The sequence below is a fragment of the Archocentrus centrarchus genome, chromosome 6, assembly GCF_007364275.1.
Source record: "Archocentrus centrarchus isolate MPI-CPG fArcCen1 chromosome 6, fArcCen1, whole genome shotgun sequence".
Classification (NCBI taxonomy): domain Eukaryota; kingdom Metazoa; phylum Chordata; class Actinopteri; order Cichliformes; family Cichlidae; genus Archocentrus; species Archocentrus centrarchus.
In genome coordinates, this window is record NC_044351.1 from 15780519 (window position 1) to 15807838 (window position 27320).

A 27320-nucleotide genomic window follows, 5' to 3' on the forward strand; every position below is an offset into this window, starting at 1 on the left:
TGACCCATGTCTTTTCTTATTTTATTAAATTAGAACATAATTAGGTGGATTTCGTAATATGTGTGTGCGTGTTTTTTTTTTTTTTAATGATTACTCAAAGAGCATCTTTTATAACAGGATGGCATAATAATTAGGTGCTGCTGGAGGACATGTGAAGACCTGACTGGCCCAGCGGTTGGTCGTGGCTGCAGGGCCTCTGGAGGCAGACGTGTGGGCCTCAGTGATTGTTTGACAGAGAGTGCAGCACCGTCCCCCTGCAGAGCTGATTGCGTTAGTCCAGGCAGCTTCTCACAGCATGCACTGCCTCTGCTCTGCAGTGTTTAGTAACCGCTGAGACGTCAGCCTGCATAAAATCTAAGTTAACACAGCAGCATATAAAATAATAAGCTTCCTATACCTGAATAAAAAGTCACACTTTGACAACTGGGATTAAATTTAGTTAATATTTGGACAATGACTAGACAAATTAAATTCAGCATTCACTCGCACAGTGAATATCATTGTGTGTAGGGTCTACTTAAAAGTAGACAGAAGTGGAAAGTCTATCTTTTCTTATTAAATATGAATTTAACCCTGTTTTTCAGCCGATAAAATTCTGTAGAAAACTGAGGGTTTACTGCAGCATATATTATTGGGTCACTCAGTGATGTGATGCAGGCAACAGACACTGACAGGATCGCCATGTCCTCAAAGAACACTATCTGAAAAATAATAGAGAATTTTATGAGTTAAGAGATGTTTAGATTGACATTGTACAATAGAACAGATGCGTTCATGTGGACCCCAGATGCGGTCTCTTGATATGCAGAAAATCTGATTAAAATCTCTTAATACAGCATGTGATGAATCATCTGTTTGATTTCAACATGCTCTTGAAAATGGAATCATCTTGACATCTTTGTAAGTCTGTTGTTTCTGGCACTTACTTGTGTATCCGTCTTATTGTGAATAAAAAAATTCACCAGGATAGTTGTGATCAGCGGTAACCAGAATAAGAGGAAGGTAAGAATTATGTAGCCAGCACGTTTAGCCATTTTGCCCTCTTTCCTTTTGCTCGCTCTCTCTTTACTTGCTTTGGAAGGCATCATGCAAACAGCACCTTCAACCGCTGCGGGCTGTTGTATAGCTTCTGTTTCAGGGACATTGCTTGAGACTGGCGGTGAAGCGGACATCTGAGTTTGTGCAGCAACAGCCAGTGTTCCTCCTTGATTGTTGTTTATTGCTTGGTCAGGCTCAGTCAGTGAGACAGCAGTAGATTCAGAATTTTCTTTTTGTGCAGACAGCAAAGAGGGCTGTAGGGGACTGGTTTCTTTGGTTTCTTCTTCAGAGTTCAGTCTGTTTTCGGACTGTTTTTCTGTATTGAAACTGATCAATGCCTCCTTTGTGGTTAAGCTCTTAACATTTGAAACGGCATCTCCATTTGATGGCTTGACTTCAGCCTTCATGACACAGGGGCTTGATTGCTCTGTTTTTAAAGGTTTCCCCTCAGTAAGCACTGTAGCCTGTACTGGAAGTTGCTCTTCTTTTGTTTCTACATTGCTTATCTTCACTGTATCTTTAAATTCTTTCTCATGCTCTGAATTGATAAAGACAGATTGTGCAGATCTTTTCTTGGGTGAATTTGGTTCAGCCTGTGTCTGAGCATTACTTAAGCTCGAGGTGGGGTTTTGCTCAGGTCTTCCACGTCCATTTTCCTCGACTGTGGCTCCTTCGTTCTTCGGCTTATCTTCTTTTGTGTCTTTTTTTGCGAGAGGAAAAGTACCTTTATCAAATACTTTGCGACTGTGTGATCTCACAAGGGCAAATATGCGAGCATAGAATCCAATGATAACACCAAAGCATGCTGCCCACAGTGGGAACAGCATGTAAAGACCAAATTTGTCATAGGAGAATAATGTTTCTCTCTGTCGTCCTTGGCATTTTATATGCACAGGTGAGTCCTTCAAAAATATCACACAAAAAACAGCCACCAGAATAGCAAAGGTCCATGTGAGAGGAATCAGTGCCTTAATTCGTCTTTTCCTTTGAGTAGCTTTGAAGGGCTGTGCAATGGCCTGGTATCTCTCTGCACTGATGCACGCCAGTGTTAACAACTGGATACAGCAGCTGAATGAGAAAGAGGCCATTTGTGTATCACAGATGAAATTGTCCACTTTTCTATTTTGATGCATACTCACAACAATGGTTAAGAGAACTGGGCAGTCGATCACACATCGCAGAAAGTCTATAACAGCGAGATTGACCACCAGTGCATTATTCGAAGTTTGCAGGGACTTTTGCCGATACACTGCCACTATGACAAAAATGTTTGCTGCAACCCCCACAACAGAAGTGATGAAGAGAATCAAGCCGTTTGCCACCACAAATGCAATTTCAATGTATTCCTCCAAACCTGTGTTGTTTCCAGAGTCCAGTGCAGGTGTGGGGTCGCCTCTCATTTCCAGATTCAAAGAGCCAACATTTTTAGTTCTTTGTCATTCTCTCTACACTGACCAAACATACATCAAGTCTGTCCCTTATCTCCACTGAATGAATAATATTAATGGGTAAACCTGTAGCTCAGACAATTTACGCCAAAGAATCCACCCTTTTCATTATCACTCGACAGCACCAGTGGGTCACCTGGGAGTCCTCAGTGTTCACATTCATTAAAAGCTCTGCAGTGTACGCACAGCAGAGACAACTGGGGGAAAACGATGGTTGTTAATTAAATAGCAATTACGTCACTATTGTCTCATTCCTGATATAGCTACAACAAGCCAGCCAGGGGTTCAAATCTATAATGCGGTGATGATGACGGTATGGCACTGTGAGGCACAGGATACTGTATGCATATGTGCAAACTGAACAGCTGTCCGTGTCATTTAATACAGTGCATCACAAAGGTTAAAAGCTTTGCATTAAGCATGCCAGATGGATGACTTGGGAGTACTTGAATTGGCTCAGGATATAAAGGGAGCAATGCTGTGGGATTATAGCATGACATTGTGTAATCCTGTTTGGAGATAAAGTGTGAAATGCTCTTTGCTTCAAATATGTAAGCTATGGACTATGCCAAATCTGGGATTAGATCAATATAATGCATTTTTTTCTCTCTTGATCATCTAACTTATTAGGCTGATCAAATATCTCTCAAAATCATATGGAAAAAAATCAGAAGTTTTGAAAAAGAACAAATCACACAGTATCACGCGCGGCAATATCTGGACACCACAGACAGAGAGAGGATAATGTGCTAAGCTGCACAAGGACAAGATAAAAATTAAAAGGAACTTTATTTAGAAGCAGAATTCCATCTGCAATATTTACAGAGTACCAAACAGGTGGGTGGGAACAATATCAGCAAAAGAGTAAAACAAATTCACACTAATAAAACAAGCACTAACATAAGGTACAAAAAGACCATTTGAGAATATTATAGTAGAGTACTAAACACTTACCTAAAATATATCACTCAGTTGTGCACAGTATAATGTAATGTGAAGTGTAGATTTAATTTACAATACTGCTACTGTTTTATAACTACAGGGTGCCAAAGGGGAAATGAGCTCTCTCTCTCTCTCAGTGCTTATAGCTGTTACTCATGCCAGAGACTCAGTGGCTGGATTTCATTGATTAGGATCACTGAGAAACTGATCTGTTGCTCGCAAATGGAAGGGTCCCAGCTGATCACAGCTGAAGTTTGACTTGACACAAAGTAAAATTCATGAGTAAAACTAATGATGTTAGATTGTTAGTGTTAGAGTCACTGATTTAAATTCATTATCCTGTTTGTTAGCACCAACTCGACAGTAAAAATTCTCCTCAACTGTGCGTTTTTACTTCATCATTAATCAACAATGCAGTTTTTCTCTCTGTGACTCATCATTGGTTCAGGAATGTGCTGTGTGGGACACGATGTCCTGTGTTCGAATCAGACCCAGAGATGTTATTATGTTATCCTTCTCTGAACCGTCTAATGCCCCTTTGAACTGTCTATACAGATGAAAAGGCGCACAGTAATACAAATGAAAAATTGCCAGACCACAGAGCGGGCTAACCAAGTAAAATGAAAGTCTTTTACTGCCTGACTGACTACTCATTGTTAAAACATGCACAAGGTGAGCTGTGCAGCAGGCTTGCTTAACAAGTGCACTGAAATTTCTCATGTTTTTCTAATGCGATTTTGGGGGTAGAGAAAAACTGATTTAAGCATATTATTTTTCCCTTGCTATTTCCCTGGAACAGAAAATAATTGTACTGAGTACATTGTGTATTCACAAAGGCGCATGAGAGAGAAATGATGCCTATGTAGACCGCAGCAATGTTTTTGTGCAGCAGACGTTTGGAAAGTGTGAGAGCTCGGGAAAGGCAGGACTTATTGCATAATCCAAAAACAAATAAAATTATTTGGCCAAGCTGTCACTATTGATTAGACAATGGAGCTGGCTACTGTTGACTTTAATTCAGTTTTTTTTTTTTTTTTACATAATACTATAACACAGGAAGCTGCAGTGCTGTATAGCTTACATAAAAACAGAGCACTTGTTCCCAGAAACAGTCCTCGTAATATAAAAAGGGGCACACAGTCTGCTATATGCATGAATCGATATTTAATTACCTAACACTTCTTCTTTCAGAATTTCTTCCCATGTGAATAGAAAAAAAACCAAAAACATTTCACTGCATTTCATTCATGAACAAAAAGTCAGAGATTTCAGTTTCTAGCAGTCTTTCTCTGCAGTCTGGGTAGCTAGACTTGTTAAAAATGCAAAGAAATTGGAAACTGCAAATACTTTCTTTAAAAAAAATATTTTCAGTTTGTGCTTTCTATTTGTTAAATATATTCTTTGATTTAGCACAAAATCATTTCCAAAAGACATTTTACTAATTTGCTAGTAAAATGTTACAAAATTAAACAATTGGACAAAGACTACAAAAGACTACAAAAAAATTGGACAAAGACTACAAAATAAGACTACAAAAATGTGATTCACTTAAATGCTAAAAACAATCTAGTCTCAAAAAGAGATGAAAAAACTAACAAACATCAAATTTACGTTATACTGGATTGCATGATTGTGCATTCCAAAATTTCCTTTTATTTTGTCCCCCTTCTGAATATTGCCTGTGAGACTCTGAGCTGATTCTGTTCTCAGACAGTGGTGGATACCTCTGTGACAGACACGAGTCTGTAGGTGTCCTGGTCTGTGTTCTTGAAGAGGCACCAATAAACGCTGACAACCATGACAGCTTTTTTGTCACAGAGGCAATACCTTGCTGTGTGTGTTGACGCTTCTGCTTAAGGAAGACAGCCAGCTCCCCTTGTTCACAGAGCGCATGTGGATGCTGACACTAGTGGGCCCATGGGGAATGTAACGGCCGCAAGACAGCACCTCCAGAGCACAATCACGGAACTGGTACAGAAAAATATGAAGAAAAAAAAAAGCAACACAGAAATATGAGCATTCATTTCACAGGCAATTTTTCTTTGATATTTGCTCACATTCAAGATTGTCTCTCAGTTCCACAGCACATATATACTTCAGGCATTTACCTGCTTGTTGGAAAGGAAGTAGATGATGGGGTTATAAACTGGACTGGTCTTGGCAAAGTACATGGGCATGGTGGCAACCAGAGGAGGAATGTGCAGCTCTGGATCTACAACTACCACCACTGACAATGCTGTGTAGGGCAGCCAGCAAGCAAAAAATGCTATTATCATGGCCAGCACCATAGTGATGGCATGATCATTCTCCTTCTGGCTGGAACACCCACCTTGTAGCTCCACACTCCTGTTCAGCTAAATGAGAGCAAAGTTGGGCCACATTAAAAGCTAATTACTTATTTTACTATGCATGTGGTAGACTGCAAACTGATATGGATAGATGCATGAATTCTAAATGTTGTTTAAATGGTGAAATAAATAAGCAAAAGCCATTACACACCCACCTTATTCATGGATGTCAGCAGTTTAAAGTAGCAGTAGATGATGACTGCAACTGGTAAAATGAAGCAGAGAAGTGTATAGAAGATGAGATAGCTGTAGTTGCTCCATGATCTCTCTTCCCAGGCCAGAGAACATGATGTTTGAACCCCCTCAGGGCCGTAGGAGCTCCAGCCAAATAATGGCATTACAGCCCAAAACAAGCAGAAGCTCCAGACAAACAGCAACCCAAAGATGCTTCTCCGCATGCTCAGCTTTAAACCAGCTCTTGGCTTACATACCACATTGTATCTCTCATAGGCAAGAAGGGTAAGAGTGCAGAGGGACACCAAACCTAGACAAGAAGAACAAACCAATATAACCAAACTCTATAAACCAAGAAAACATTATTAGAGGTGATAGCTTGAGTTTATACATATAATATATATAGTGTGTAATGTTTTGTAAAATCTGAAGCACTAGTAAGTCTACACATGGGTATTTTAATCACTATGTCTCACTGTGAGGAACTCCAGAAACACCAAAAAGTAACTAAACTTACCAAAGTAATTGACTGAAAATCCTTGAAACACACAGGCTGTGTGTCCAATAAAAAATGCGCCTTGGTAGTTTGTGATGGTGACCACCAGGGAGCCGCACAGGCCTATCATGAGGTCAGACACGGCGAGGCTGAGGATCAAAATGTTCATTGGCTGGAGGAGAGACGAATTTCTCAGCATCACGGTTATAACCAGCCCGTTGTTAAACACCGACAGAACCGTGTTGATGAACATGAGGAAAGAAAGTATACTGTAGCCAACGCGAGGGAAAATTGTGGGTCCCACAGTCACCAGCTGAGTTTGGATGGATGGAAATAGCAAGCCTGAGCTCAGTGATGTGCTGTTGATGTCCATGGTACCCAAACTATCCAGCTTTGGTGCAGCTTTTGTGAGGTCTGGGAGTGAACCCGCAGATACTCTCCTCAGCTCAGGAGCCACTGTCATCGGTTTGATTATTTCTGATCCCTGTCAAACCACTCGGCTTTTCTTTTCTTTTTATCCTAAAATCCCAGAGCGTGCACCTGTCTGACAGTTAAAGCCCTGGATGCAATATGGGAAATTGGTTGGTAACACGATTTGGTGGGATTAATCCCAATAACCCCGCTGCTATAGATCTAATTAGAAAGTGGTTATTAACAATGGAGCAATTAGTCCTTAAAATAAAATTTATAACCATGAAACCTTTTGTTGTTTGTATAGGTTATAATAGCAATAACACGAGCAAAGACTAAATGGATTATTCAGTCAGTAAACACATACCTGTTAATTATGTCATCAGACCACATCATGCGGCTTTAAATAATGAGATAATCACTGGGTTAGGATCAAGCCATATCCAGTTTAATAAATAATGAAATAAACCCTCAGTAAACACTTCATGAACACATAATTTAAACTACAGACACAAATTATGAGGTCATGGTTGTGGCCACTGTTATTTTTCCCTTTGATATTCCCTTTTTGAAATTGTATTAAAAACTCCAGCTCAAATATCAAATATATCCACAGTTTGAGCACAAGTGAAAACATTTCACTCATTTCCTGCAAAAGCGTCAGACCTAACAAACCCAAACGCTGCTTCTTTCTCACATCAAAAAGAAACATTCAATCTAAATATAGAAATGATCTTTTTTTTTTTCCTGAGAAATATGAACATTTCTCATCTGCTAAAATGAGACATACATGCTGTGCTTGGTGAAAACTGCTAAAACTATTAAAGGTCTCAGAACATCAAAGTGCAGTTTGCATCACAATGTGCAGCAAATAATGACATTAACGGAGAGTGTGGCTGGCAAATTTTTTAAAAAGCTAATTGCAATAACTTATATCAGGCTGTTGCAAAAAAGAAAAATACTGCAGTAACGTGAACAAGGGATTAAGGCAACACAGTCTGTAATGTAACTGTAAATAGCCATTACACCAACAAATGCAAAGGACGAAAAAGGCAAAGATGATTTGTTTACAATTCATAGCTCAGAAATAAGAAAAACATGATGCGTGACTGCCCCCTGTTGTTTATATTGCATAAAAAAAAAACGGGGCAGTCACTGTTTGATTATTTGTATAATCAAACAATTTTATCAAACACAAAAATCAACTTCTTAAGACTTCATGTTTTACAATGTCATAAATTCATAGTTTAAAGCATAAATATCATAAACAGTTTACATTAACTGTTACCAGGAGCTCATTTTGAAATGTGGCATGCCTCTAAAATACAGTAACCCAAAGCTTAAAAAAACAAAAATAAAGTTAAATAAATGAATGATGGAGGTGATTCAGTCTCCATGTTTTTTTGTTTTTTTTTACTCTGTGTTTCTGTCGCTAATCACTCTGTTTTGGTCCTGTGGCGCTGGAGAAGAGACGCTTAAGCCAGCAGAACTGTGTTCAGGCCAGAAGGGGGCTTCGTGCTGCAGAGGAGTACGGCGAGGGAAAAAGGTGTGCTGGAAGTCGTAGTTGAGCAGGCAGCTGATGGAGGCCATGTAGATGTCAGCGAAGCGTGAGAGTCGGCGTGAGAAGTAAGTGGGGTTGTGGTATGTTCGAAAGAGACTCCCAAACTGAGCGTTGAAGATGTCCTTGGTCTGAGGCCTGCCGTGTAAACACATAACACCAAGGTATGGTTAGTTCAGTTCCACAGTATTTCAATAGATTATCAAAAGTGATTTATAAATAAATCACTTTATAATTACTTCATGGCTTCTCTTTCTCTGATCCACTCCTCGACCACAGCTCGAGATGTTGGATCCCTATGTACCTGTTAGAGAGCAGTGCGTGAAAGGTAAGCACAAAAACTAAAGAATAAAAATAAAGACAAAAAATGTATAAGAATGCTAAGAGAAATGGATGATATACTAGGTTTCTGACCTGCATCTGTTCAATAAGTCCAGTCAGTGCCTGTAACCAGGTCATGGTGTGGACGTACTCCGCTGTGTTCATGATCTTAATCTCCTTCCTCAGCTCAGGAATGATGGCACCCGTCCTCCAGCCATGTTTCAGTGTCAGATCCTGTTGAACAAATGATACATCTTGAATTTTCCACCCAAAAAATCATAATACATAAATAATTTAGAAATGTGCTTTTTTTGGTCTGGGGTCTGAGTCATGACTCATTAATATGTGGAGGAAATAAATAATTAGGTGACAATAAACACAAAGAAATGCTATAAAACATACGCTGTGTTTCAGGACTTCATACAGTACAGCCCGTACCTCTGTGTATTAATGTTTTCATACTACAATTTCATACTCGCAAGTATTACAAGTAAATCAGCAGCACAATAGCACACAGTAGAGCTGTACATTCTCAATATTGTTGTGTACTCAGTGGCATGTGACAGCACTAACAGCGCAATACAAAATTAATGCAGCTGTACAAACAAAAAGTAAGAAAATTAATTTCAAGTCTTAAATTTCATCCTGATTCCAGTTATGCGCCTAAAACCTAAGCAAAGACAGATAACCAGAACCACAACCAGAACAAGCTCCTTAAGAGCAACATGACACAGACCTCTGAAAATGCCATTTGCAGCACAACCAAGGTGAGAACATGTTTTGGACTTGAGTAATTAAAATGAAGAAACCCAGAGATGTTTCTACTCTGTGCCCACTTGCAGCAATGATCTCATTCTACAACCAGACAGCCCGTGTGTAAGCTGTGACGGGTGTAAACTACAAACTGCCAGCTTTCATCTCTCTAAACAAGCAAGACGACATAATTGACTCCTGGCTGCCTGCCATCTGCAAGGCAGCATGCCAATGATGTAAAATCTACCTTTCATTATCAGCCTTTACAGCTAATCAAGCATATGCATATATGTAACAACAGCAGCAACAGCAATAATAATAAAAATAATAATAATAATTTAGCCTGCTTTGCCCAAAGTTACAGGTATAAAAAAGGTAAATGAGGTGCTATGCTACTCATTACAGTAGATGTGGTAGGTGTGATATACCAGGGACAATCATCTATCAGCCAAACCCAATGCAGTGGCTCACTAACTGAGCTTTAGTGCATTAACTGGTATATTTCAAACCCCATTATCTTCTAAGAGAACAGTAAGACTCTGTTGTAAAGAATAATCTAGTCTGAGACCTTTAAGTTCCACGCTTTGTTTATATCCATAGTACCATAATTTTTCATACTACAGGGTAGTGTTGGTGTAGCTCTAATTTTTTTTTTTATAAATATGCTGCTTACTGCCAAATCACTGTAGATGTGATCGCCAAAGTAGAGTACTTTGGACCCTCTCCAGCCAGTGAGCCTGAGGAATTCATAAAGGTTTCCCTGGATATCAAAGAGAAAAATTAACCAGTTTTATTATGAGGTGTATCCAGTGGAATTTATTAGAACTATTAAATGGGCTTGTCATGGCACAGTACCTGTTTATAGATCTGCCCTTTCTCCAGCCTGTGGATTCTGTCCCACAGCAGCGCACCTTTGTCTGTCACTCGCCTGAAAGGTCTGAAATGCCACATTGTTCACATAGTAAAACTACTCGCAATGCAGCCATGTGGTGTGTGTTAATGAGGTCCCCCAGTGGGAAATAACCTGAACGTATGAGATGCATAAACAAACATACTTACTTCCTCCTGTCATTGAAGAAACTGGGTTTATCAGCCTGAACAATGACAACATCAAACAGGTCCCTCCAGTCCTTTCCTACAATGTAGTTCATTCCTCGGTCCCTGTGGCACAGAAAAATTCAGCGTATTACTTTTTCAGTGACACCTTAAAGCTCGTTATGAAGGTACAACATTAAGATTAGGCAGTGGATATAGACCTGTATTAGCATGTCCATACAGCACTGTGCTAGTGTAAACTCAGTTAAACTGCCATACTGTTCAACCTGTTAATTTGTAACAATGGAGGACAGACAAATCCAAACGCAGCTGGGTACAAATTAGACTGCCTGCTAATTCAAATCTGCAACCTCTCAATATTTCATTTCAGCATTTACATATTTATTAACACATTTAAGGAGCTTGTTCTTTGAATTACTGCATTTATAAAAATTTAAGAACTTGCACGCTGCAGCATGCATAATGCCCATCGTTGTTGATGTGATAACTCAGTGTAACAAAATATTATATCAAAGATATAATTTCAGTGATTTTTCAGCCTTTTGAGGTTGGATGCGCACAGCTTGTTACATTTCTGCAATAAAGCCTGACTTCAAAAGGCTTCACAGTGAATGATTTACAATGAATTACAAATAGCAGCCCGCTGATGTGTGTTTGCCCATCCATAAAACTTGGCACCAATTAAATATTAGTACACCAATACACGACATTTTTAATTAATCACGTCAACAAACACTTGCACTCTGTTTGCTCTCACTTACACAAAGTCAAAAGGGCTATTGGTAATGAGGAACATCTTTTTTCCATGCGCTGACAGCTTCTTCAGCACAGCGTGGCTTTGCTCACCATAGCAAATGTACTTCCCTGAAAAAAGACACCCCCCACACACACACACACAAAAAAATGCTTTTAATTGTAAATCACAGCTTCATTAAGCCTAAATTTTATTTTTATTTATGGCAACTATTCAGATGTGGCCATATAATTTCTTTCATTAGTTTAATCTAAGAAAAATAAAGAAAGAAAATTACCAATATCCGCCTCCACAGCTCGGTACATTATGCCCTTGACATGAACATCTCTAATTGCTTCCTGTAAAGAAAAGTAAACAGCCCTTAGCCAGAAGTCATAACTTCAGCAACACTATGTTAACATTCAGGTCCAATAACAACTTTGCTGTATAAACAGTTGACTTAGAAGCACAAAGTAAGCGCATCTCTGAATACAAATGACTATGAAGAAAGAAGGCCCTGGAGTTTAGTTTCTTTGGTGACACAGTAAGAAAGTGTTTGAATTGCTGAATGCGTCAATAAGCTTTCCCCTGAAATCCTGCACCTTTCAGGGAAAACTTAGGATGTTTAACACACACAAAGACCGTTTGATGCACAGAGAAGTCAAAGAGATATAACGTTTCAAAACAATAGGGTCAGTTCAGAATAATAAAACAAGCTTAGAAAGGAAAGCAATTAATCGGGGGTGTCCTTGAGAAGATATGAGAAGTGTTTGTGGAACAGAGTGTAAGTGTGAGGGCTTTTAAAGACAGTGATCTGACAAAAACCCTAGAGTGTTACACAGAATAGACAGCCCCAGCATGACAATTGGCCTCAAAGGGGGAACACAGTTTTGATTTTTCGCTCTTCTCCCTGTGAACTCACGGAGCCACCAGAGAACAGACGCAAGTGGCTGCGAGCAAGTTTGCTTGACTAAAATTAGACTTTGCTGCCTTTCAGAGCTAAAAATAAGATGGAACCGAATGGCTGGAGTACCACAGCACACCCTGGATACATGTAAATACAGCATTAGTCATGAACATGTGGCTGGATTTTATATAATTACACACACTGGCATTTGGGAGATCCAATCAGGAAATAGAGAGCGCTGTCAAATCATTGCATCAAAACGTCATAACAAGACAGCTCACCTTTACGTCTTTGTAGAGATGGACTGGCTCATAGTCGATATTATGCCTCATGAAGAAGTCATTGACACACGATAGAAGAGTCATCTCAGGCAGGGAGAATATGTCCATGAACTGCTTCATTGTATGGCCATGTGTACTCTGAAGGGAAGTGATTATAATAATTATCATTTTTGTTTTTGTATCTGTGTTAAGACATGAAAGTGTGGAAGTGTTGATCACCTTGCCATAGAAGTCACTCATGATCTCTAGAGGTACATGACAACCTTCATACATGGCGATTACTTCTTCATCAGGAACTGGATGAAGACCTCTGAATCAGAAACATTAAACAATGTAAATTCTTGAACAGTTAATAGCATGTCATTTGTATGATATGCTAAAAGTGGTGCTAAACCACACAAATGCTGCATGATAAGAAGCCTCAAAAACCGCATGATTATATCAACCCCGTACTACACACTTCAACTTCACATATCTTTGACCTGACATGAAAATGCAAGATGTATTATTCCTCACTGCCTGGACATGGAATTAACAAAGTGCACACATACCTGTATACAGTTCCCAACTGGATATAGTGAAAAGCATCTATCTTCATCAGTAATGCCTATTGAAAAATAATTAAATATCATCATATCAATGGTCCTCAAACTGATCTTACATTGCAACATACACAAAATTTTGTCTCAACAAAAGCTCTACTCTCACCTTCTGGACGTCATAGTGAAGTCCCCTTACAGCAAAATCTGGAATGTACTCATACTTCCGCAGACCCTCTGGGTACTAAAAAGGTTAAGATTAAGTGACAACAATAACAACAACAGCATGAGCTCTACTGAAACCAATGAACAACATAAATGGACCACAAAGGTAAAAGGCAGTCTATTTATGCAAATAGAAATGAAGCTTAAATACAGTTGTAGCTTAGTTTAAATTGTAGAAACGTGGCCTTATTGGGCAATCCATTTTCACCAAAGCATCTAGACATTTAGTCACAAGCCAAAAAAAAAAAAAAAACCTACTGACAACTTTTCAGAATCTCTGTTGGAAGATGTTTGAGTGTCAAATTCTTTTTTTTTTTGGTAGCTTTTCCTGTGGAAGCATGATCTGATTTTTTTTTTTTGTTATAAACAAAAAAAATCAGCATGGATTAACTTGATTTGTTTTTTAGCCCCCAAAAAAGTGACTTAATCTGTAATCCCAAGTTGGAAAGAGTGACCAACAACACACACCCGGTGTTTAGTCACGAGAATGTCCCGTGCTATGTTAAAGATGAGGGTGTGGAGATGGCTAGAGTAGAATGCCAGGGTGTAGTCATAGTCGAACCCGTAGATCTCTATGTCTCGAAGGCTCATCTCATTGTTGGCAAAAATAGTGTCTGGGTCGACTGAGTTAGCAGATATAACAGAGATCAGATCTGAGAAGAAAAAGAAAAACGCAATTCAGGAATATCATATGGTGCAATAATACAGAAGCATTTTAGAACACAAGAATATCTTATAAGAAAGGGATGGCTAAATTTATTTTGCACAATGCAGTGTCGGATGCAGTGATGTAAAGCTCGCCGCACTGGACTCTAAAGCAGTGGAGACGTGTTCTCTGGAGTGATGAATCATGTTTCTCCGTCTGGCAATCCAACGGACGAGTCTGGGTTTGGTGGTTGCCAGGGGAACAGTACTCGTCTGACTGTATTGTGCCAAGTGTAAAGTTTGTTGGAGGGGGGATTATGGTGTGGGGTTGTTTTTCAGGAGCTGGGCTCGGCCCCTTAGTTCCAGTGAAAGAAACATTTAAGGCTTCAGCATCCCAAGACATTTTGGACTATTTCATGATCCCAACTTTGTGGGAACAGTTTGGGGATGGCCCCTTACTGTTCCAACATGACTGCACACCAGTGCACAAAGCAAGGACCATAAAGACATGGATGAGCGAGTTTGGTGTGGAAGAACTGGCCTGCACAGAGTTCTGACCTCAACCCGATAGAACACCTTTGGGATGAATTTAGAGGGAAGACTGTGAGCCAGGCCTCATTGTCCAACTTCAGTGTCTGACCTCACAAATCTACTTCTGGAAGAATGGTCAAAAATTCCCATAAACACACTTCTAAACCTTGTGGAAAGCTGTTATAGCTGCAAGGGGTGGATCGACATCATATTAAACCCTCTGGATTAAGAATGGGATGTCACTCAAGTGGAAAAAATAAACACTGCAAAAGATTATCTCTGTCCAAAATCAACGCTGATTTAAACCTTCAATAGACTCAACAAATTCTGATCTTCTTAAAAAAAGATCAGTTATCAGCAATGCCATCGATAAAACTTGTAGGATTTAAGCTTCAGAAGCGTCAGAAAGTCTTTGAGAATTTTTTTTTTTACAAGTTTTGGCGTTTTTTTTATTGTCAGCATCAAAGGAGACACAGATGAATTAATTCTCAGTAGCAGATCTGATTTCCAAATTTAGAGTCTTTTGTCTGACAGACTATTAATATAGTAGAATGGCGATATCTAGTGCATTAGTCAGCAGGAAACCTAAGCCATAACAGGGTTATAAAGAAGCAGCAGCTTTGTAGGGCTCGGCTGTAATTATAACTGAACAGCCGCCTCACGGTGAACAGTACTCATACCTTCAGTCTGTCTTTGGTCTCACTGTAAACAGACCACAGCCTCTCTGTCGTGTCCTGACCGTCTACGGAGCTGGTACAAACAGATGCGGCGCATTTTTTGCCTCTGGGCTGGTGTGACAGCAGTTGACCGACTCCCCGAGACACCGCTCTGAAATCCCGTTTCCATAAGCGAGACCTGAAGGTGTGGTGGTGTAAACCATGCAGGACATTAAAGAAAATATTCGCTCTCAGCAGACAGTCCGTGTGTTTCAGAAGAGACGAAAGGGGCAAAGACCAGGGCGCCATAGCTCCGTTCAGTGCGTGTTGGCCCTTGCAGAATTCGCGGCGTATTCCCAACCGCTCGCATGCGGTAACAGAGTCCTCGGTAAAAACAGAAACTGTTGCTGTGTGGTTGCTCTTACGTCACTTCCCTGTTTGGTAAGGTCACTCCCAGCCAGCCAATCAGGAGCTTATGCGTTTGACGTTCAGTGGGTCCCATAAACGGAAAATATCGTAAAAAAAAAAAAAAAAAGGGGGCGGGGTAATTTTTCCCACTTATAATAAAAATATGTATTAATATGTATATACTGCATATTTTTTTTCACTTACATGTATTAACTCTGTTATTACAGAGAAGAGATACTGCAATGCTCAAAAACACTTGATTCTCTCTTCTTCTAGCATTGAAAGACTGACTGCTGAAACAGAGATCTGCACAGAAGCCACAAACAACAATGGAGAAATTAAAAACCCGCAAAAGTCATAACTCAACCATTTGGAACATGCTCAGATACACTTACTATACGATAAATAATTAGGTGACTTGTTCTTTTTCCTGACAGAAAAAGAAACTTATACTGTGCTAAATTATAAGCATAGACAGCTATTCTGTTGTAACTGCTATTAATATATCAGTTTTCTCTTAACTGCTAAAAACATCTGAGAAAATGCCTCAAGCTTCTGACGTTAGAAGTATACATTATGACTTAATATGACATAATTAAGTCAAAAATATACAATGCCCAGTCTATCTATCTATCTATCTATCTATCTATCTATCTATCTATCTATCTATCTATCTATCTATCTATCTATCTATCTATCTATCTATCTATCTATCTATCTATCTATCTATCTATCTATCTATCTATCTATCTATCTATCTATCTATCTATCCTTTTGGTGATTATCAGAAAGTTTTTAGTTTCAGACCGAGCTTCCTCTTTTCACATTCTGATCCTCTGCCCACACAAACACGTAAACAGAATGAGCAAGCAGTACAATAATATGCACATCTCTGGGAGAACCCTGCACACCATTTATTCAACCATTTGTATTTGCCATAATTTGACATTTTTTTAAATCTTACTAAATAGCGCTGCCTTGTGGGTAAAGATCAGGGGTACAGCGATATACTCGTTCACTGCGTGCAGTACAGTATTGCCAAGATGTTTTAGTAATACTTTAGTTTTACACTCTGTTACTCACCAATTAATTAGCAGGTGTGTGTGTGTGTGTGTGTGTGTGTGTGTGTGTGTGTGTGTGTGTTGCACCCATCCAGTTTAGGGATGCAACTTGCAAACCAAGCTTGTTAGCGTTAGCTAATAACAAAGAAAACCACTTTTTAATTCAAATATGACACTGATATACTTTTTTCCTCATAGGCTTTTAATGCTCTCTCTGTGCAAAAGTCTCGAGCCACCTCTCATTTCTTTATATTTTGCTAGGAAAGTGGGAAATAGGTGCAGTGATTTGTTCAAACATATATGTAATACAGTATAGTACATGCTGTAAGGCAAAGACAGAGTTTATAAAGTTCTAACCAGCTTGAAAGTCAGTATTTGGTATGACCACCTTTATTTTTCATCACAGCCTGAACTCTCTTAGGCAGCTTTCTTGTCATTTCTTTAAGCAGTCTTCAGGAATAGCTCTCCAGGCTTCTTGAAGGACATTCAAAGCTCTTCTTTGGATGTTGGCTGCCTTTTGTTCTGTTCTCTGTAAAGATGATCCCACACTGCTTCAAAAGTGCTGAGCTCCATGCTCTGAGGAGGCCAGTCCATGACTGATAGTGTTCCATCGTGTGTTTTTCTATCCAGGTATGCTTTTACTGCACTGGCAGGGTGTCACGGGTGCATTGGATCACTGTCGTGCTGAAAAGCATGACAAAACTCCATCTACCTCATACCTCAGCCTTTTCTCCTTCTTTCCCTTCCTTAAGAATGGCTTCTTGACAGCCACTCTTCCACTGAGACCATTTCTGACGAGGCTTCAGTAAACAAAAGATGGATCAACTGAAAGGCCAGATGCATTTCTCGGGTCCTGTGTCAGGTCTTTACTGGATTTTTTTCCTGTTTCGTAAGGACATGACTTTCAGATACTGTCCATCTGTAGCAGATAGGTTTTTAGACCTGTCACTTCTTCTTTGGTCCTCCACTTGTCCAGTTTCTTCTGATTTTTTAAATGATATATTGCACACCCTATAAAGATATGCCACATTTTTAGCTAAACAGGAATCACCGTGTCTGTACAAGAACACGTTATTTTATACCTGTCAAATGACAGGTATAAAATTATGTGTTTTTGCAACAGCTTGCTAGAAATCAACTGAAAGTAGTCAGCTACAAGGAATGGACTGAAAATGAGTGAAAAAGGAACCAATGTCCAAAGAAAAACTTTTTAAAAAAAGAAAAAAAGCATGGAGTACTTTTGCTCTATTCCACTTTAAAAAATAATAATAATAATAAAAACTACAAGAGACCAACTACCCGGAAGCAAAATATAAAGAAATAGGGGTGGTTCAAGTCTTTTGCACAGCACTGTACTGAAAGTCACTATCTCACCTCACTTTCTTCATGTGGAATGAACCCCTTTTATCTGCTTAATTTGTCATGGAATAATGAGGGAATCTGGCCATAAAACTGCTGAAAAGGGGAGGCTATGAATAGAAATTGGTGATAATTCCTCAACAGTGAATGCAATACTTTTGTTAAACACACTGAATTAAATCTGAAACCCTGCACTTCAATCACATGTCCATTGTTTTATTTATCACAAAAACTGCGTTATTGTCCAAATACTTACGGACCTGACTGTAAGTTTGTGATCAGTGACTAGCTAAACAGTGGTAAAGCAAATTTTGACTAGTAATTTTGGTGCAGTGGTTAGCACTGACACCTTACAGCAGGAAAGCAAGAAGGTCCTGGGTTTGAATCCACCAGCCAGCTTTCAGTGTGGAGTTTGCATGTTCTCCCTGTGCCTGTGTGGGTTCAGTCCAAGTACTCCATCTTCCTCCCACAGTCCAAAGACATTAGGTTAGCTTAGGTTAGCTATCCAGAGTTGCATGAAAATGGTTGTCTGTCTCTGTGTGTTAGCCCTATGATGGACTGGTGGCCTGTCCAGGGTGTACCCTGCCTCTTGCCTTATGACAGTTGGGATAGAGTCCAGTGACCCTGAACTGGATAAACAGCAGGACTGTGACTTACTTCTGTTGTAAAATCAGGTTTTTACAAACTAAGGCTTCTCTCCAAAGTCAAACCCTTCTTATCTTTCATAGGTTTTGATGGAGTTATTCATGCTTTTATTACAACTTGATTGTTGTAATGCCCTTTATGTTGGTGTGAATCCTGCTTCCCTTTCACGACTTCAGTTGGTCCAAAGTGCTGCTGCTCGCCTTCTTACAAGATGGAGTATATTTCCACTGTCCTGGACTCCCTTCACTCACTTCCTGTGTGTTTTAGGGTTGATTTTTAAGATTTCATTTTATGTTTTTAAATAATTCAGTAGGTTGACACCGCCATATTATGCTGATCTCTTAACACCTCATGTCCCTTCCAGGTCTTTGAGATCTGTTTATTAGTTACTCCTCCGTATCCCAAAAACAAGACTTAAGAACAGGGGGGCATCGAGCTTTCGCAGCCATTACCCCTAAACTGTGGAATGACACCCCCCGTCCAAGCCCATGTTAGGGTGTTCCCACATTGCACACTTTTAAAGTGTGCCTTAAAATGAATTTTTATTCTTTGGCTTCCAACCCAGAGTGAGGTGGTGTGTGTGTGTGTGTGTGTCCTTTTAGATAAGTTTATTGATGTGCGTGGGCATGTGTGTGCGTGTGTATGGTGTATCTTGTATTTTATTATGCAACTCTTATGTGCAGCACAACTTTGTTGTTTAAAATGGGTTTTATAAATAAAATTGGAATGGATGGTTATTAAGGGAAAAAAATATTTTGAAAGCAGAACTATAACTTACTGTCTCATAACTGCAACTTAGAAAATCAAACTAGTGACCTTGTCAAAACCCTGAGCACTATTTTTTAATTATAATTTTTTAAATTTATTATACTTAGTAGAAGCTGACACTGTGTTCAGTCAAATCTCATTTCAGATGTTCAGTATTGATGCTTGTTGACATTTTTAATACTTTTTAATCAGATTCATACTAACTATATCAATTACCTGCACCCTGGTCTGCGGGAGAACATTAAGCACTAGTTACTGAACCATTAGTCTTTCCAGTATGACACAATGTAACTGTTTTCCATTTCAATATGTTAACTCTATAGCGCCACCGGGTGGATAGGATTTGGTGGCTCAGTTAAGATATCATTCATTATTCTGTATGCTTCCACAGGGAAGCATTGGTTTTCCTTTAAAGGAAAACCAATGCGAGATCCTAGAATAACATACAACATACACATCGAGAAGCATTGTATTATTTACTCTTACGTAAACTGAAGCCGATATAAAGCCATAAACTAAACGTTCATTAATCTTAAGTATGTTACTTGGCTCTGGAACTTGAACTTGAAGTGCTGTCAACGACGTTTTCCCTACAATGAAAAGTAAATTTTAGGAAGTGATGTGCTGATTATTCATTCTTGGCCAATGGTGTCTAGCCACGATTTTCGGGTATTGGCATATGTTGAAGAAACTGATTGGACAGCATGTACCGTAGACTCCGCTGTGATTGGTTGATGGTCGTGCGTGGTGCACAGCCATTGGTCCGTGGTCACGGGTTTACTCGAGTGGGCTCTTTTGGTGGGAGAGGCAGCCAGTCATTCCCCGTTGTAAAACCAGTGCTGCACGCGCTGCTCTCCCGGCTATTGTCTCAGCAGCTGAAGGCTCACGTCGTCAGTCAGACGGTATCACAATGAAGCGAGTCTGGGTGATAGGTCTCCTTTTCACACTTTTAGCGTTTGGTGAGTAACGGAGATATTTTTAAGTCTCGGCTCACATTTTGTCATTCAGTATTTTAGCTAGCTTTAGCCACTATGCTAGCATTAACTTGGGTTTTGAGCTTTTCTTCTCATTCAGTCTGCGTGACCAGTTTGCATGTTCTTCTTGTACTTAGCTTTAAAGTCTTGCAGGTGCCAAAGCCCTAGTTGAGCTATTTTTTTTTTTTTTTTTAATGGCGAAGAGAGTATTTAATTTTACCTTCATGTTATCTTAGAGTAACGCTAGTGTCCCTTAATCTGCTTTGGCTTTCCAGAACTTTCTAGCAGAAATCCCATCAATATTGTGGCTGTCTCATGTTAGCTAACGTCCCCTTTTTGCATACATGCACGTTTAAACTATGCTTATAAAGGCAAGACAGCCTGAATTAAATCTTAACGGTTTCAGCGGTTTTGAGCGTGTCTTTGCATGGTGCATATTTTTAAATATAAATATTAAAACTACATGTTCCCCAGCAATTAAAAATTAATTTTAATCCAGCAACTTTGTCCCTTGACAGCTGCTGTAAAGGCAGAGGATGAACTTGACGTTGACGGGACAGTGGAGGAGGACTTGGGCAAAAGCAGGGATGGCTCCAGAACAGATGATGAGGTGGTGCAGAGGTAGGTGTCACTTTGCATATCTCTTTATACTTTTCTAGTAAACCGTAGTTGTTGTATCAGGGAAAGCACAAGGTCAAGGTGACAAAGCTTGTGCACACATGCTGATATTGTAGTGAAGGCAGAACTGTGCAAGTTTTACTGCATATCTATCTGTAAGAGTAGGAAATGCATTTTTTTTCCCCTTCAACTTTGATCCTGATTCCCAGATGGGAGAACAGATTTGATGGCTGTAATTTGCTGCTGTTCCCTTCTCTGATCTTGTTTTGTGTATCTGTCTACCTTCAGAGAGGAGGAGGCAATCCAGCTGGATGGTTTGAATGCAGCTCAGATTAAAGAACTCAGGGAAAAGTCTGAAAAACATGCATTTCAGGCTGAAGTTAACCGTATGATGAAACTTATCATCAATTCTCTCTACAAGAACAAGGAGGTGAGCAGGAATAAATGTCTTTTACTGAACTCTGGAAAAATTTATTTATTTATTTATTTATTTTGGTAGATCTATATGTAGAGCATTTCGGAGAGCTCATCATACCTTTTTTGTTTTTCAGATCTTCCTTAGGGAGCTGATTTCCAATGCTTCAGATGCACTGGATAAGATCCGTTTGTTGTCTCTGACCAATGAGGATGCATTGGCCACAAATGAAGAGCTGACCATCAAAATAAAAGTGTGCACCTAATACATTTATTAGCTGCAGCTAACTTTAATAGAAAAGCTATTAGCTCTGCATCTGTTGGTAAATTAATTGTATTATTTCCATCCCCAGTCTGACAAGGAGAAGAACATGCTCCACATCACTGACACTGGTATTGGAATGACTAAGGAGGAGCTGGTAAAGAACTTGGGCACCATTGCCAAGTCGGGCACAAGCGAATTCCTCAACAGGATGACAGAGATGCAGGATGAGGGACAGTCTACCTCAGAGCTGATTGGACAGTTTGGTGTGGGTTTCTACTCTGCTTTCCTTGTTGCTGACAGGGTCATTGTGTCATCCAAGCACAATAATGACACACAGCACATCTGGGAGTCTGACTCGAATCAGTTCTCCGTTATCGAGGACCCCCGTGGAGACACGTTGGGCAGAGGAACCACCATCACGTAAGTTATTTGTATCTAAAATTTGCCCACACCAATTTTGATTGTGTGTGTGTCTATATATATATATATATATATATATATATATATATATATATATATATATATATATATATATATATATATATATATATATATATATATATATATATATATATATATATATATATATATATATAAAAATTTTTTTTTTTTTTTTTTTTTTTTTTTTTTCCCCCCAAACAGCTGCTTATATTTACCAAAGCTTGTAAAATTATTACAGTTCATGCCTACATATGGTGAACTATTCTCTATTGAGGAAGAATTGCAGAGTGTTTTCTTTCTGCTGTGTTACACTCAAATCTCAGAATGATCTTAACTTTGAAGATAAATCTACTCATCTCTATCTAACTGCAGACTTGTCCTGAAGGAGGAGGCCTCAGACTACCTGGAGCTGGAGACCATCAAGAACCTTGTCAAGAAATACTCTCAGTTCATCAATTTCCCCATCTACGTTTGGGCCAGCAAGGTGACTACTTTGTCATTACCTTCAACAAGTTGATGCAAATTTGATTGCAGCGCAGTTGCATTACGAAACTGACAAATGTGGAAATGAACAAATGGTTGCATAATTTCTTTCAACATGCAAGACTGAGACAGTTGAAGAGCCCATTGATGAAGATGCTGAGGCAGCAGAGGAACCAGAGAAAGAGGCTTCTGAAGATGAGGCAGATGTAGAGGAAGAGGAGGAGGACAAAGACAAACCAAAGACAAAGAAGGTATGTTGATGATGAAAATGGTTGTTAGTGATTATCTTTACATTTATGTGATGATTAACAGTGTTTTTATGGTGGGTTAAAGTCCCAGTCATTAAATCATTGAGATTTATGGACTGTTTTACTCTGAAGTGAGTGGGTAAAAATGTGTTAAAATTTCTTATTCAAAAGGTTTTTCTTTGGCCATATCTTTAAAAAAGTTGTCTTGTAGGTTGAGAAGACTGTGTGGGACTGGGAACTGATGAATGATATCAAGCCCATCTGGCAGAGGCCTGCTAAAGAGGTTGAGGAAGATGAGTACAAGGCTTTTTACAAGACCTTCTCAAAGGTAAGCCCACAAACAGTCAAGTTTGGTCTACCAGTCTTTATTTATTTATTTTCTTTTAATTTAATCATGTTTCATTCGTCAAACAGGACAATGATGACCCTATGACACACATCCACTTCACAGCTGAGGGTGAAGTAACCTTTAAGTCCATCCTGTTTGTGCCCAGTTCAGCTCCCCGTGGCCTGTTTGACGAATATGGCTCCAAGAAGAATGATTACATCAAGGTGTGTACCCTAAGCAGTATTTAGTATCAGATTTATGTTGGCTATTTGATTTGAGAGAGAACTTATTCAGCAGGTCTGCTTAAATGAGTTTGTAAATAAATGCCTTCCATTCACAGCTGTTTGTCAGGAGAGTTTTCATCACAGACGACTTCAATGACATGATGCCCAAGTACCTGAATTTCATCAAGGGAGTGGTGAGTAATTTTTAATCCTCGTTGAGACAGCCACGTGCTAAGGTAACGTGCTTCTTCTCTGCGGTAATATCACCTGCATTGTGATTAAGGGAAACTTTATTTGATAGGTTGACTCCGATGACCTTCCTCTAAATGTGTCCAGAGAAACTCTGCAGCAGCACAAACTGCTCAAGGTGAGCTCAACATGCAGCGCAATTCACTTCCCATTCCATCATTTATTCATCATTTAATAAGGAAGCGATTTTGATTTAAAATGGATAATGAAGCAACAAAACAGTCTTTATGTAGCACATAAATCATGAAGTGCTTTCAGGAATAACGGAGGCCATTAGAACATGGTGAAATTAAGATGAATTAAACCATGAATTAGATAAGAGTTTGGAATAAATAACATAAAATTTTAATACAGTATGAAAAACAGTCATTACTTGTATCGGTTTAGGTTATCCGCAAGAAGCTGGTTCGTAAGACTCTGGACATGATTAAGAAGATTGCAGAGGAACAGTACAACGATAAGTTCTGGAAGGAGTTTGGAACAAACATCAAGCTGGGTGTCATTGAGGATCACTCCAACAGGACCCGTCTCGCCAAGCTGCTGCGCTTCCAGACGTCCAACAGTGACACAGGCCTGTCCAGCCTGGAGCAGTATGTGGAGCGCATGAAGGAGAAGCAGGACAAGATCTACTTTATGGCTGGCACCAGCAGAAAAGAGGTGAATCAATATATTTGTTTGGTCAGGTGACAGATTATCATAAAAGTAGTGTTGGCTGTTCTGTGCAATCTGAAATTCTTAATTTATTTCTCCTTCCACCTCCACAGGCTGAGTCTTCTCCCTTTGTTGAGAGGCTGCTAAAGAAGGGCTTTGAGGTCATCTACCTGACAGAGCCTGTGGATGAGTACTGCATCCAGGCACTGCCAGAGTTCGATGGAAAACGCTTCCAGAACGTGGCTAAAGAGGGCATCACATTTGTCGAGAGTGAAAAAGCCAAGGAGAAGAGGGAAGCCCTGGAGAAGGAGTTTGAACCTCTCACAACTTGGCTGAAGGACAAAGCTCTGAAGGACAAGGTAGGCAGACAGTAATGCTGCAATATTTAAACCACAGGGGATATTAACTAGCTGTAGAAGCAGTGAATTTTAGCTCTAGCTAATTTTTGGTCATTTTTGTCAGTTTCATCAGTTGCATCATTTAATGTGATCCTGTTTATTCCCCAACAGATTGAGAAGGCCGTTCTCTCTCAGAGGCTAACCAACTCACCTTGTGCCTTGGTTGCCAGTCAGTACGGCTGGTCAGGAAACATGGAGAGGATCATGAAGGCACAGGCTTACCAGACAGGAAAGGACATTTCCACAAGGTGAGTATTAATCTTGTGCTCACTTTTGCGTGTCTCCTGCTGCTGTTACCTTGCTCTAAATCTGTATTTCCATTTAATCTCTTCAGTTATTATGCCAGCCAGAAGAAAACACTAGAAATCAACCCCAAACATCCCCTTGTGAAGCAGTTGCTTAACAGAGTCAATGTGAGTAACTTTTGTATATCTTTATACTATAGTCATGATTGATGTGCTTTAATACTAATGATATAAATGTATTTCATGGCAGGACTGCAGTTAAAATGGACTAATCAGAGCAGAGTTGAACAGTGTTTTTCCTTTCCCTTCCCTAGGCTGATGCTGAGGACCAGACTGCATCAGATCTGGCTGTGGTTCTGTTTGAGACGGCCACCTTGCGCTCAGGATACCAGCTTGTCGACACAAAGACTTATGGAGACAGAATAGAGCGCATGCTCCGACTCAGCATGAATGTACCCCTAGATGAACAGGCAAGTCACTGCAGCTCTTGTGTAGTGTACTAAATTGGAAGACTTTGCATAGCAGATGTTTCAGTTTTGTGTGTGGAAATAGCTCCTCTTCCTCCAGTGAACCTTTTGCTTTTAGTTGTCGTTTGCTTTTTTTTTTTTTTTTTTTAAATAAACATTTTGAGCATTTGTTCAGTGGTATTTAAAACTTTATGGTTAAATTTTTTTTTTTTTTTTTTAAATCATGACTTTCTGTAGGTTGAAGAGGAACCTGAGGAAGAGCCAGAAGAACCAGCAGAAGAGGACTCTGAAGACAAAGAGGAAATTGCAGATGAGGAAGATGATGAAGAAATGGTGAGAACACTTCATGTGCTATTCATAGGATGTAAAATTAAGCATTTAGATGCTGGAGAAGTTCACTCTTCTGACTTGTCTCTAATCACTCCTTCTCTTACAGACAAAAACAGACAAGGATGAACTGTGAAGCACTGAAGGGAAGCACGTGTAATAGTGGAGCTGGAAACTGGACTTGTCTTGTTTCAGTGCCACTGTGGTCACATTATACTGGGTGGAGTCCCTGGGTTGGGGTTTTTTTAAAAGCAAATATTTTGTTTGGTTTTTTTGTTTTTGTATTACATTCCTTATGACTGTAAATTTGTTAATATTTAACTGACCTGTTTATGGAAAGATGTGATCCTGTCTATTGATCAAATAAATGTTTCGTGGAAAAATGGCTTGCATCATTTTGGGGGTTGGGATGTTTTGCATTCAAAACTGAAAGCAAGTGTTTTTCTTTTTGAGCTAAATTAAAATTCCAAAATGGAAAAACATGAATTCTCTGCACTAAAAAACATGAAGCATCCAAACCCACTAAATTTCTGTACTGACTGTGACTTGGTAGTGTTTAAAGAATGAAAGGATTCCACATCATTTGATGGAAATGAAAGTTATCAACCTACAGCAGGGCTCTTCAACTCCAGGCCTCGAGAGCCCCTGTCCTGCAGGTTTTAGATGTCTCTCCTTCAACACACCTGAGTCAAATATAGAAGTCATTAGCAGGACTCTGGAAAATGTGGCTGTATACTGAGGAGGTAATTCAGCCATTTGATTCAGGTGTGTTGGATCAGGGACACATCTAAAACCTGCAGGACAGGGGCTCTCGAGGCTTGGAGTTGAAGAGCCCTGACCTACAGAGTGCTGAATTTAAAGTGACCCTGAAAACCAGGGATCCTCAAATCCAGGCCTCGAGGGCCGGTGTCCTGCAGGTTTTAGATGTGTCCCTGATCCAACACACCTGAATCAAATGGCTGAATTACCTCAGTATGCAGTCAGGTTCTCCAGAGTCCTGCTAATGACTTCTGTATTTGACTCAGGTGTGTTGAAGCAGAGACATCTAAAACCTGCAGGACACCGGCCCTCAAGGCCTGGATTTGGGGACCCCTGCTGAAAACCAAACGGGAGAAAATTGTGCAGCAGTCTTTTTTTGTTTCATTTCATTGGAACAATTCTAAATGGTACTCGGTAGATTGTATGGCCTCCGCAAGCTTTATGCATGCCCCTAATGAAACAACGGATGGTACCATGGGGGATCTCCTCCCAGGTCTGGACCAGGGCATCACTGATCTGGACAGCCTGAGGTGCAATCAGACCGAAACGTAATGTCCCAGAGGTGTTCTATCGGATTTGGGACAGGCAAGCATAGAGGAGCCAGTCATTGGTATCAACTCCATACTCGCACCGTATGAGGCCGGGCATTGTTGTACACCAGGAGGAACCCAGGACCCACTGCACCAGCGTAGGGTCTGACAATGGGTCCAAGGATTACATCTTGACACCTATTGACAGTCATGGTGTCTCCATGGATATACCATCGCTGACCCATCACCAAACCGGTCATGCTGAACAATGTTACAGGCAGCATTACGTTCTCCACAGTATCTCCAGACCCTTTCATATCTGTCGCATGTTCTCGGGGTGAACCTGCTCTCATCTGGGTAATGTGGTGGACCTGCCAATCAGGCTCCACAATGCCA

General features: G+C 39.8%; 2 protein-coding genes across 4 annotated transcripts; one reads left to right on the forward strand and one right to left on the reverse strand.

Annotated features, from left to right (window-relative positions):
- Window positions 1–7283: 7283 nt before the first annotated feature.
- nt5dc3 (5'-nucleotidase domain containing 3) lies at window positions 7284–15476 on the reverse strand. Of its 3 annotated transcripts, XM_030732456.1 has the most exons (15): window positions 15087–15476; window position 14624; window positions 13699–13883; window positions 13175–13249; window positions 13018–13073; window positions 12686–12776; window positions 12467–12604; window positions 11577–11637; window positions 11307–11409; window positions 10549–10650; window positions 10345–10426; window positions 10163–10249; window positions 8830–8970; window positions 8655–8719; window positions 7284–8553 (listed from the first exon to the last, which is right to left on the reverse strand). In XM_030732456.1, the coding sequence occupies exons 1-15, from the start codon at window positions 15369–15371 to the stop codon at window positions 8271–8273; spliced, it is 1755 nt and encodes a 584-aa protein (XP_030588316.1). In that variant the 5' UTR covers window positions 15372–15476; the 3' UTR covers window positions 7284–8270. The 3 variants fall into 3 exon arrangements, with proteins under 3 accessions (XP_030588316.1, XP_030588315.1, XP_030588314.1); XM_030732455.1 differs by lacking the exon at window position 14624 and having other exon boundaries at window positions 15087–15213; XM_030732454.1 differs by lacking the exons at window positions 13699–13883; window position 14624.
- Window positions 15477–20104: 4628 nt separating this feature from the next.
- On the forward strand, window positions 20105–26027 carry hsp90b1 (heat shock protein 90, beta (grp94), member 1). Its single transcript, XM_030730905.1, has 18 exons — window positions 20105–20262; window positions 20796–20898; window positions 21184–21325; window positions 21447–21563; window positions 21663–21994; window positions 22388–22499; window positions 22621–22749; window positions 22958–23074; window positions 23161–23298; window positions 23415–23492; window positions 23600–23665; window positions 23935–24204; window positions 24312–24557; window positions 24708–24844; window positions 24931–25009; window positions 25156–25311; window positions 25546–25641; window positions 25745–26027. The coding sequence occupies exons 1-18, from the start codon at window positions 20214–20216 to the stop codon at window positions 25769–25771; spliced, it is 2394 nt and encodes a 797-aa protein (XP_030586765.1). The 5' UTR covers window positions 20105–20213; the 3' UTR covers window positions 25772–26027.
- The last annotated feature ends 1293 nt before the right edge of the window (window positions 26028–27320 follow it).

What these genes read in the sequence shown, in the direction of transcription:
- hsp90b1 (XM_030730905.1), top strand. Translation starts at nt 20,214, where the DNA reads ATGAAGCGAGTCTGGGTGATAGGTCTCCTTTTCACACTTTTAGCGTTT. An exon ending in GGAAAGGACATTTCCACAAG is followed by an intron (nt 24,845 to 24,930) that starts GTGAGTATTAAT and finishes TAATCTCTTCAG; the next exon opens with TTATTATGCCAGCCAGAAGA. An exon ending in AGTTGCTTAACAGAGTCAAT is followed by an intron (nt 25,010 to 25,155) that starts GTGAGTAACTTT and finishes TCCCTTCCCTAG; the next exon opens with GCTGATGCTGAGGACCAGAC.
- nt5dc3 (XM_030732456.1), bottom strand. Translation starts at nt 15,371, where the DNA reads ATGGCGCCCTGGTCTTTGCCCCTTTCGTCTCTTCTGAAACACACGGAC. An exon ending in AAGGGCAGATCTATAAACAG is followed by an intron (nt 10,250 to 10,344) that starts GTACTGTGCCAT and finishes TTTGATATCCAG; the next exon opens with GGAAACCTTTATGAATTCCT. An exon ending in AGAGAAAGAGAAGCCATGAA is followed by an intron (nt 8,554 to 8,654) that starts GTAATTATAAAG and finishes TTTACACGGCAG; the next exon opens with GCCTCAGACCAAGGACATCT.